General features: G+C 34.2%; 1 protein-coding gene across 1 annotated transcript; it reads right to left on the bottom strand.

Annotated features, from left to right (window-relative positions):
• Positions 1-2,142: 2,142 nt before the first annotated feature.
• On the bottom strand, positions 2,143-3,098 carry LOC100427555 (olfactory receptor 13C2-like). Its single transcript, XM_015117168.2, is given in 2 exon segments — positions 2,143-3,059; positions 3,062-3,098. Coding segments are annotated over 2 exon segments (954 nt in total).
• Between the last annotated feature and the right edge of the window lie 9,520 nt (positions 3,099-12,618).

Below are 12,618 nucleotides of genomic sequence, written 5' to 3'. Positions count from 1 at the left end.
TTGCACCTCCTTCCATATAATTTTCCTATTCATGGATATAAATATATATTGAATCATATTATAAATGTCATGTTCTAAATTGAGTGCAATGGGAGTAAAGAGGGTAGGAATACAGAGAAATACTTACCTTTGTAGATTTTGCTATCTGGTAGAATTTTCACCAGGAACATGCACACACTACACATATGCAAACTAAACACACACACACACACACATACACACACACAGATACATACTTGGTATATCACATAAGTTTATCTTACTTTGTCTCCAAATTAGAGAAAACAAGTTGCTAACAACAAAATCATCCTCCTTAAGCTTTTAAAATAAATTTTCTGAATGAAAACTCCTCCAGAGGCCCAAGTATTAAAATAAAGCATTATGTCAGTGTTATAATGATAGTGTATTTTGCCCAGCAAATTTGAACACATAAATATATCAAGACAGGTAACATGTCTTTATTTTCTTCAGACCTTGATTCTACAACCCTGTGAGAGGAAAACTCTCCTAATACTCTCCTGCGAGGAGAAACGTGTGTTTTAAATTTTCTTCTTGCTTTAACAAATTTTCTATCAAAAATTTATAAATCTGATATAAGACTATGGAGCTACCTCAGTCACCCCAGAGAATTTATGAAACTGGCTGGATTTAAGCTGTGAAGGAAAACAAAATTAGAACTTGAGCATTCAAGACAGCCTGCCTGTGGGTCAAACATAAAATGCCTGACTTCCAGGGCTTTCTACCTACCTGGAATTCCTAGTGGGTGCAAAAAGTCCAATGAACTGGTGTATGGGAACTAATAGATTCTCATAGCCTATTTTGTCAGGATGTAAATTTAATTATCAATGATCTCAACTCTTGCCATCAGATTTAATCTGTAAACAGCTATGATGGATATATTTAAATATAGTTTGTGACTGCTTAATATTCCATCCACTAAAATTAACAAGTGAACTTGGGAAGATTAAATGAGTGACTAAACCTAAAAGATTCCACAAGCAGGTAATTCTTATTTGTCTGTGTAAAATATGTTTATGCCCAATATACTCTAAATTCGCTGGTCCATTAATAAAAATTGATTCAGCCAAACTGATTACCTAGAATGTGGTTCACTCCTGAGCACACTCTGTCATTCATCTTGGGCTGTAAATTTAAAATGTTCTTCACATAGTGTAAAACGTTGACATAAAAACTGAGGAAAAGCAATATAATGTCTGACATTCCCAAATCCTCTTCTTCCTCAAATCAACCTGGTTAGTAACAGAGACAAGACTGGAATAGTATTCATACTAAAAATCAAGAGCTTGGACATTCTTCTAAGACTTGGAAAAATATTGGAATTCCCTCGGGATAGCAAAGAAATCTGGCATCTTCTAAATGGGCATTGATAGGACACTCCATTCAACCCAGAACTAGTCCACATTATTATCTGGACCAGTAGACTGATTTTCAAACCAATTTTTAATTTTACAAAATGTTCTTTATGCAAAAGCCAACATATAAGTTAAAGCAAAGAAAGACCATAAAGCAGGATATCCTGAGTGATTGCATAGGCCCTGCTTTTAAACTCTATCTGCTCCCTTGATAGTCCCAAATTCTCAGCTTCACACATGAAAAAAATGTAATACAGAAAAAGAAAATAGTATTTAATGACTTAACAGGATCTGGAGATTAATGTGAAACTAGAACACAAGGCTTGTCACTGGAAACTGTGAGTGCAGTATGTTGGGGTTTTTTTCCATTTTGCTTTTTCTCAACAGATGGCCTTATTTATTTTGAAAGATTCAATTAAATGTTGCCTATGAAATAATTTTATGCAAAAAAGTGAACATAAAAAGGCACATCGCAACCAATTCCAATGCATTAAAAAAAACCATAATAGGAAAGATACTGTTCAAAATGTTGAAAAGTGGCCATTTCCCACTATTAGAGTAACAGGTAACCCCTCTTTCTTCTTCATCCTACTGCCCTGTATCTTGCAAATTCTCTAGAGTGAACATGCAATAACTTTGAAATGCTGTATCTCATTATTTTAACATAACATATGAAAATGCAGAAAAACAGTAAAAGTATCCAAAATTCTAACATAGTTCTGAAGTTTCAACAATATCAAGTGTGTTCACACTCCAGTACATTTTGCACTCACTTGCTAAAGAACCTTCTGTTCAATAGGTGTTTCACTGCCTCCTTCACATCCTTGTTTCTAAGACTGCAGATTAAAGGATTCAACATGGGAGTCATCACCCCATAGAATATGGATATAATTTTGTCGGTAGCTTCCAAGTAGTCTGAATTAAGTGTCTTTTTAGACTTGGGCTTCAGGTACATGAAGAGGATGGTCCCATAGAATATTATGACCACAGTCAGATGGGCTGAGCAGGTAGAGAAAGCTTTGCTTCTCCCCTCAGAAGAGCTAATTTTGAAGATGCTCACAATGATTAACGTGTAAGAGACAATGATCAATAACAAAGGTGTCAGTATGAACAATGTTGTGGCCATAAGCATGATGAACTCATTGCCTGAGACGTCAGCACAGGCCAATTTCATGACAACCAGAATTTCATAGGTGAAATGATTGATGATGTTATTCCTGCAGAAAGGCAATTGTACCACAAACACTGTTTGTACTGCAGAATTGATGGCTCCTATGATCCAGGACCCAGCTGCCATGGACACTTAGGCATCCTTGCTCATGATGATGGGATATCTCAGAGGGTTGCAGATAGCCACATAGCAGTCAAAGGCCATCATGCCCAGAAGTACACACTCTGTTGTCCCCATGGCCAAGCCAAGGAACATCTGCACTGCACAGCCAAAAAGGGAAATGGTCTTTCTTTTTGAAAGGAAGCTCACCAAGGTGGAGGGAATAGAGGTGGTGGTGTAGCAGATGTCCAAGAAGGAGAGGTTCCCCAGAAAGAAGTACGTAGGGGTGTGAAGGTGAGGATCCAAGATGCTGATTAAAATGAGAGTACCATTTCCCAGAAGGATGACCACATACATTATGAAGATTAGCTCAAACAAGAGTAACTCAAGCCTTGGGTGTCCAGAAAGTCCCTTCAGAAAAATTCCACCAGAATGGTGTGGTTTTCCCAATCCATTTTACTCTCTCTTTAACCCGTAAGACAGAGCATGTTAAGACAAATATTTATCTTACTCTGATTACCTTCAAGCATGTATTAAGAATATGTACCATAATTCCCAAGGAAAAAGAAAAATAAAAAAGGAAAAGACCAAACAAAGAAGAGAGAGCATAAAGAAAAGTGACAGAAAAGAAGGAATTATGAATTGAAAGAAGGAAGGGAATGAACGAATGAGTGAATGGAGAGAGGGAAGGAAAGATAAAACTAACGTGTTTCATGCTACAGCCATTTAATTCATTTAATCTCATCACAGTTCTAGGAGAGGGGTATTAGTATCTATATTTTACAGAAGAATAAATCAAAGTGGGTATGTTAAGTAAACTTGATCAAAGGTAAATAGCATATAGCAGAGCTGAGATTCAAACCTAAACCGTCTTATTGAAGCCTGAACTTTCTGTCATATCTGTCATCACATATGTAAGCTGAAGGTTATAATAGAAATGAGCATTGTATTATGTATAACTGAACACTAAACTATTTTTATTGGCTATAAATCACCACACAATAGATCAATGGTCTTATCACTCCTTGAAATTATACTATGTCACGTATATTGTCTCTCTTTCCCAGTAAAATGTAAACTTCATTAGGGCTGGTACTTATTCTTGCTTACTTCCACAGCATCTGTAGGTAGAATAGAACAGACACCAACGCAAATGTTCAAAAACATTTGTTGGATGAATGGACAAAATCAAAGGCAAAATAATTGCTACATTTCTTACTCTGCACCAATCCTCTATTAACTGATTTCTTTGTTCATTACATAATGGAGTCTGAATAGCAAGCCTATGAGATAATTACTGTTACTATTAGTATCACCAAGCCTGTTGTGTACAGCGGAAAATAAGGCACAGAAAAGTTAAGTAATTTTCTTAAGGTCAGTTTCATACAGACAAATAAATGAAAGAGCCAGGACTTAAACCCAAGCAGTATGGCTTCAGAATTCGAACTCAAATACTCATTTTGCAAAGAGAATTTGGCTCACGGACTAGAATACCTTGTAATCTAATTAACAGTACTAATATTTCAAAAGAAATATCAGATAAAAACTATGATTGCTCAGAAAGAAGATTTCAGTATGGTAATTTGATAGTAGTTGATTCTGATACTTTATATTTTGCTAGAAAAGTACTCATTTCTTTAACAAATGCTTTGTCACAGAGTTGGCATTTGATCTTTATAATTCTTGTGTCCTCCCTTACATGAAAAGTTCTCACTTTCATTATGATGCCTGTTTGACTTTCTTTTTTTCTTTATTTGACTCCCAAGGGGTTTTCCTATATTACAGGTCTTTAAAAAAAAAAAAAAAAAAAAAAAAACCAGCTTTAGAATAGCTTTATCCTCTTGACTTTTTGCATTTCATTAAGTTTCTGTCTTCATAAGTTTCTTGTTTATTTGGATCTATTTTTCTAATTTTCTGATTTCTAATTTCTATTTTCTATATTCTAATACTATTTTTCTAATTTCTTGAAATAAGAAAAATTCTTATTTCCTCCTCCTTACTCCTCTATTTCTTGCTCTAATGAAGGCACTTAGAGCACTTTTTGTTTTGTTATAGACTTAGTATTTTATGAGAATTTTTTTACTGGTTTCTAGATAATTATTTTCATTTTTCTGTTTAGTTCCTCTTAAATCCAAGCATCTTTCTTCATTATTTAGTGATTAAGTATTTTCATTCTATCTTTATTATTTCCCTTTTTATTTTATTTTATTTATTTATTTATTTTTATTTTTATTTTTTTCTGAGACAAAGTCGCACTCTGTCATTCAGTCTAGGGTGCAGTGGCGCCATCTTGACTCACTGCAGCCTCTACCTCCCTGGTTCAAGTCATTCTCCTGTCTCAGCCTTCTGAGTAGCTGGGACTATAGGCATGCACCACCATGCCTGGCTAATTTTTGTGTTTTTGATAGAGACAGGGTTTCTCCATGTGGCCCTTGCTGGTCTTGCACTCCTGAACTCAAGTGATCCGCCCACCTCAGCCTCTCAAAGTGCTGGGGTCAGAGGCATGAGCTACTACGCCAGAGCCCATTTTATTTTAATAGAAAATCTGACCTATAATTCTCTAGTTATGAACTTTTGTGCAGCCAATTACATGATGTATGTTGTAAATGTTAACCAAAAAAATGTGATTTCTCTTTGGGAAGATACATAGTTTTAAATACATGGACAAAACATGTATACATGTAAAATTTATTAAATACATTGTTAAAATCTTTGAAATAACCTATTTTCTGCCACCTAGATTTAATGAATTCTATGTAAATATTGTTATCATTCTTGTATACCTAGGATCCTTTTGTTATATAGGCTTAGTTTCTATGTTGTTTAGTGTAGATAGATTTATGCTTAATATATCGTCTTCATAAATTATAACTGATTGTTAATGATGTATCTTTATTCTATTTGACACTTTAAAGTTTAATTCTACTTTTATGATATTTATATTACTCTCCCGCTTTCTTTTAGTTTGCTTTTGTCTGCTATCTCTTTGTACAACTTCTTATTTTTAACTTCTCTTTTATACTTTATTTAAAGTATACTACTTTTAAATAACAAATATCTGAGTACATTTTAACTAACTATTTTTGAAATGTCGGAGTCATTTATGAGAATATTCAGACTATTCTATTTAACTTAATTATTAATGTACTACATCTTATTCTTTCCATCATGCTTTATTTTTATTATTTGAATTATTACATTCTCTTTTTCCCACTTTTTTATTTTCGCTAAGTGATGAAGTTGTCATTCACTATTTGGTTTCATTAACTTGAACATTGCTCATTTTTTTTCATTCAGTAAGTGATTGCCTTCTTTTTCTCTCGTCTCATAATTTAACTTCTAAGGCCATAAACTGTTTTCTCCAGTAGGGTGTGCTCTAATCACCTTAATTATCCCTGAAATGGAAATGAAGCCAAAACTCAGAATACTTTTACTCCCCCACTTTTATCCTAATCTCCTAATTCCTAGGTTTTACTGGTAGAATACTTACAAAGTCCTTACAATCTGCCTTTCTGAAAGTTCTTTTTCAGCCTTTAGATTATACAAGCTTGGATAGTCAATGTGTCTACCTGTCTATACATCTATTCATTGATCATCATTGATCCTTGAGGATTGTATTTATTGTTTTGTGTTTGATTATAGTATATTTGCAGAAATTTTCCTCAGATGAGAATGTGAGTAATATATACTCAGATCAATCCCTATAGATTATCAAATGTCTTCCTTTTATCTCGCAGGCAAAAGTTTGTGAATTTTGACCTACACATTCTGTGTCTGGGATGTAGCTTAAGGAAATAATAAAGATAGTTATATACAAAATGCAACACATAGTTATCTATTTTATATATAGAAAATATGTTATATATAACATAAATATATGAATTATTATATATACAGTATACACACAAATTGTGCCTGTTATCATTAATTGACATATCTTTATCCTATTTGATACTTTGTTATTAGCTGAAGAGAATATTTAAGAAACCAGTGACCAAAATCCCAGGGAACTTTCAAGCAGAAATTCCCTAATACCTCCCACTCTGTGGCAATATTTATCAAAATAACTAATACATACATATAACATTTGACTACAGACTTACTTCTGAGTAATTATCATACAGATATACTGGCACATGTTAAAGTGATTTTAGTACAAGTGGATTCATTAAAGTATTATTTGTAACAGCAGATGTAGCAAACAATTTAAATTTCCACAAGAAGAAAACATAGAAACAATGCAACACTATACTGCTGTCAAAAGCAGTAAGGATGTTTTGTGCACTGATGGGGAAAGATCTTCAAGAAACATTAAATGGAAAAGTAATCATCAAACAGTGTACATGGCACACTATCATTTGTGTAAAAAAGATTATATATGTATATGTATATGTGTTTATATACATGCACGTACTTTTGCTCACACATAGAGCAAAGATCTAGCTCTAGAAAAATAAACAATAGCTTGTTATCCCCACAAAAAGGAATATATAGCTTATTAATTGGGGTGGGAGTGTTAACAGTATCCTTTAGTATATTTTTAAAATTTTGAACCTTGTGAATATATTTCCTATTAATAAAATAATATTTAAGCTAAAGAGTTCTTGTTTGTGGATTCCTAGCCTTTCTCCTTTCATCTTTCCAATAGCACACTACATTAATGCCATCCATTGCCGTAGGACATAACTACATATGTTTGAAAATTGTTCTAACTTGTTCAATATCACACACTAAATGGTAACTGCTGAGGATGAACAGGTACTTTATAGTCACATTCCCAATACTTAAGATAATTTATTTAATATCAATAGGACTTGCAGTACTATGTCTGTCTCATTTCCTACCAACAAGCTCTAGGCTATTCTTTGACCTGGCTTAGGGTCTAACATCCAATTCCATGTCACTTTTTTTCCACTAAACGTTTTAATGTTTTTATGATCTAAGAAAGTTCCTGGAATAAAATTACGGCTCAGAACATTTTGGCTATTATTCTTTTCCGTTTTCAGGTTCAAGGAGCCTTTTATCTTCAGAATACTTCTTCCACCTAACGTTATGAGGTACTTTGCTCTGAATCTCAGGTCCATCTTCTCAATTTCAAGACATAATTAGTCTCCTCGGGATCACTTCAAACCCAACCCGATTTCCCTATTCTAATTCCTCCTATCATTCTGTAGCTTATAATAAAATTTACATTTTCTAGAATTTTTCAGATTTTCTTGATTAAGATATTAACTACTTGAGACCCCAAAGAGCATATTGCAATGTGGAGTTCTTTGAATAATAGAGATTATATGCACACCTGTAAAAATCTGCTCTCTGCAAATATCATTGTTTCATGAGCTACCTCTGTGCTACAAGATACACTATCAAGCATATTTCATAATATTGTCAAGGTCACAGACTTTGGAGGAGGCTTGGTTCAAATGCCATCTCTGCCCCTTGTTAACTAGGTGACCTGGACATGTCTCTAATCACCATCGTCATCAGTAGAATGAAGATATGGACAACATCTATACCATGTACTTGTGCATAAGATTAAATGAAATGATGTGTGTAACTCACTTAGCACAGGAATGGTTCCTATTGTTAGTGGTTTCCTTCATGCTTGTCTTTTATGACTTTTCATTCTGTTAAGAGTTTTTTTACATCCCTGAACTAGTCATTATCATCCTTCCATGAGGTCAGGGATATGTAGCTTACTTAGCCAGATTGCACACAATGTTCTAATGAATGGTATTATTTTCATTTTTAAAAAATTCTGATACATTTTATCACGGTCACTCCAACCCTTTGGATGCAAGTGAATTACGTGGCAGAAAAGAAAAATCATCCAAAAGATCCGCCTTTTATCGAAGTCAACCTATTTCATAAAAAAGATAGGGGTTTTTTTGTGTTGGTAAGTTTATTGTGTCCTCTTATACTTGACAGTTTTATTGGATATAAAACCTTGTCTTTTTTTTTTGAAGTCTTTTTTATTATTATTATTATACTTTAACTTCTAGGGTACATGTGCACAACGTGCAGGTTTGTTACATATGTGTACATGTGCCATGTTGGTGTGCTGCACCCCTTAACTCATCATTTACATTAGGTATAAAAGATAGGATTTTAATAAGGTGCCAGTGAGTTCCTAGTTTGAAAACTTAACATGGCTGAGTTTTTCTTGACTGAAACTATTTTAACATCTTGAGCAAGCCTATTAACATAAAAGAGGAAAAGGAAAGTTACTATGACCTAATGACAGAAAAGCAAATATTCAAAATAGTCACCAAAGCTAATGCAAGCACATACGGATATTCCCTAAGATGGTCTCTTTCTGACTGTGCATTCCTTTGGCAAATTATAGGTTTCAGATCCCCAAGAGATTATTTAGCTTTTTTTTAATTTTCCAAATTTGTCATAATGTTCTCCTCACATGATATTGTTGTATAAAGGGTCTCTGGCACAGTATGTAGCACACAGTCCACCTTGTTCATGGGTAACTGAACCAAATGGACCTGAGTTACCACTAGGGAACCACAGTCAAGGATTTGTTTAATATGAATTCTGTACTAAAGAACACACAATCTGCTATTTACTGTGTAATGAGCTTTAATTAGCTAAAGTAGATGACACAGTGTCCAAGTACTTTGTAATGTCATAAAAAACTGCACACTGACAAAAAGTAATTCATAAGGGCTGGGCAAATTCAGTTTTTGTTCAATTGCCTTTGCATGCATAACCCCTCTTTTGGTCTCACGGCTTTTATTTTGTTCCTACTACATTCCAGCGAATAGACACTTAAATTCCATTTCCAATATTCAAAGTCACTCTCAAATGACGGGAAAAAAATATCATTTTCAAACTGATTTAACCGATCAGTCCAAGTCTGGCTTACAGTTGAAACACTGTTCTTGTTTTTGCAATAACTTACCTCCAAACCAGCGGTTGTCTCTCTTTATAAGTTGCAACAGCAACAATTTTGTCTTACTTTTCTACTTGCAGCCAGTCTTCATAGCCACTCATTAGTAGCTGAATCTCCAAAGAGGCAAGAAGAGCGAGTAATCATTTTGTCGTAGAAATTGATTGACTAGTTGATGTTTACAGAAACATGGTGTTATGGACATGATTACTAGAACAAAGTGTCATGAAATTTCTCTAGTTCAGAAAAAGTATCATCGGATTCCTCTAGTTTAAAAATAGAAAGAAAATTCGTATTTGGCAATAAATTTTAGGACTAGGGCAAATTGAATTTGCCTCTGAAGTGCATGCTGAAATACCATCCCATTGTGGAGACCCACAAATTCCTAAAGATCTGCCTCAGGATTTAAGAAACGATTTAAATATTCTGCTCTTAAGGACTCTTCTAAACCTCTGTGCATAACTTTAAATGGCCTGCAAGATGAAAGGTGTATAAAACTTATGTAACTTCAGAAGTAAAGCCCTGAAGACCTAATTATGGGAGGCCTATTACTCTATTTCACACACAAAATCAGAAGGGAGCTCCTCTCTCTCTCTTTCTCTCTCTCAGTCTCTCTCTCTCTCTATCTCTCTCATCATTTTGGAAGTATAATTGATGTTTTCTGTACACAAATTGTCCATTCACCTTATGGATTTAGTTTACAGTAAAAGCTGACTCTGAATAAACATATATTTATAGATGGTGTGAAATAATATGCATTCAGTAAAAACTACTTCAAGAACCCATACAACCATTCTATTTTGCACTTTCAGCACAGTATTCAATAAATTACTTAGGATATTCAACACTTTAATATAAAATAGGCTTTGTGTTACATGATTCTGCCCACCCATAGGCTAATGTAAGTCTTCTGAGCATATTTAAGGTAGGCCAGGCTAAGCTGTAATGTTCGGCAAGTTAGAGATATTAAATGCATTTTCAATTTATATTTTCATGTAACGATGAGTTTATTGGTATACTCTTTGACATTGATATATTTTCATTTATTCTAATGGTGATATATACTGTAAATAAAAGAATGGAAGGACAGAAGGAAGAGAAGGATGGATGAATGGGAAAAGGATAAAGGAAGGAAGGCAGGGACAGAAAGAGAAGGTAAAAGAAGGCAAGAAAAGAAAAGATATCCTCAAGCAGTATATAATGCTGTAAGAAAATGTGGCCCATATACACCATGGAATACTATGCAGCCATAAAAAAGGATGAGTTCATGTCTTTTGCAGGGACATGGATGAAGCTGGAAACTATCATTCTCAGCAAACTGTCACAAGGACAGAAAACCAAACACTGCATGTTCTCACTCATAGGTAGGAATTGAACAATGAGGACACCTGGACACAGGGCGGGGAACATCACACACCAGGGCCTGTCAGGGGGTGGGGTGTTGGGAGAAGGATAGCATTAGGAGAAATACCTAATGTAAATGATGAGTCGATGGGAACAGCAAATCAACATGGCACATATATACCTATGTGACAAACCTGCATGTTGAGCACATGTACCATAGAATTTAAAGTATAATAAAAAGAAAGGTATAAATCTGATATAAGACTATGGAGCTACCTCAGTCATCCCAGAGGATTAATGAGGGTGGCTGGATTTAAGCTGTGAAGGAAAACAAAATTAGAATTTGAGCATTCAAGACAATCTGCCTGGGGGTCAAACATAAAATGCCTGACTGCCAGGGTTTTCTTCCTACCGGGAATTCTTAGTGGGTGCAAAAAGTCCAATGAACTGCTGTATGGGAACTAATAGATTCTCATAGCCTATTTTGTCAGGATGTAAATTTAATTATCAACGATCTCAACTCTTGCCATCAGATTTAATCTGTAAACAACTATGATGGATATATTTAAATATAGTTTGTGACTGTTTAATATTCCTTCCACTAAAATTAACAAGTGAACTTGGGAAGATTAAATGAGTGACTAAATCCAAAAGATTCCACAAGCAGGTAATTCTTATTTGTCTGTGTAAAACATGTTCATGCCCAATATAATCTACATTCGCTGGTCCATTAATAAAAATTGATTCAGCCAAACTGATTTCTTAGAATGTGGTTCACTCCTGAGCACACTCTGTCATTCAACTTGGGCTGTAAATTTAAAATGTTCTTCACATAGAGTAAAAAATTGACATAAAAAACAAGGAAAAGCAAGATAGTGTCTGACATTCCCAAATCCTCTTCTTCCTCAAATCAACCTGGTTAGTAACAGAGACAAGACATGAATAGTATTCATACTAAAAATTAAAAACTTGGACATTCTTCTAAGACTTGGAAAAATGTTGGAATTTCCTTGGGATAGCAAAGAAATCTGGCATCTTCTAAATGGGCATTGATAGGACACTCCATTCAACCCAAAACTAGTCCACGTTATTATCTGGACCAGTAGACTGATTTTCAAACCCATTTTTAATTTTGCAAAATGTTCTTTATACAAAAGCCAACTTATAAGTTAAAGCAAAGAAAGACCATAAAGCAGGATATCCTGATTGATTGCAGCAGGCCTTACTTTTAAACTCTATTTATCTACTCTGCCTTGATAGTCCCAAATACTCAGCTTCACAAAAAAAAATTAAATACAGAACAAGAAAATAGTATTTTATGACTCAACAGGATCTGAAGATTAATGTGAAATTATAACACAAGGCGTGCCACTGGAAAGTGTGAGTGCAGTATGTTGGGCATTTTCTGTTTTGCTTTTTCTACAACAGATGGCTTTATTTATTTTGAAAGATTCAATGAAATGTTGCCTATGAAATAACGTTATGTAAAAAAGTGAACATAAAAAGGCACATCGCAACCAATTCCAATGCAGAAAAATAAAACATAATATGAAAGATACTGTTCAAAATGTTGAAAAGTGGCCATTTCCTACTATTAGAGTAATAGGTAACCTCTCTTTCTTCTTTATCCTACTACCCTGTATGTTGCAAATTCTCTAGAGTGGATATGCAATAACTTTGAAATGCTGTATCTCATTATTTTAACGTAACATATGAAAATGCAGAAAAAC

The sequence above is a fragment of the Macaca mulatta genome, chromosome 15, assembly GCF_049350105.2.
Source record: "Macaca mulatta isolate MMU2019108-1 chromosome 15, T2T-MMU8v2.0, whole genome shotgun sequence".
NCBI lineage: Eukaryota > Metazoa > Chordata > Mammalia > Primates > Cercopithecidae > Macaca > Macaca mulatta.
The sequence above is the reverse complement of the archived record's forward strand: the minus strand, read 5'-3'. Positions and strand labels throughout refer to the sequence as shown.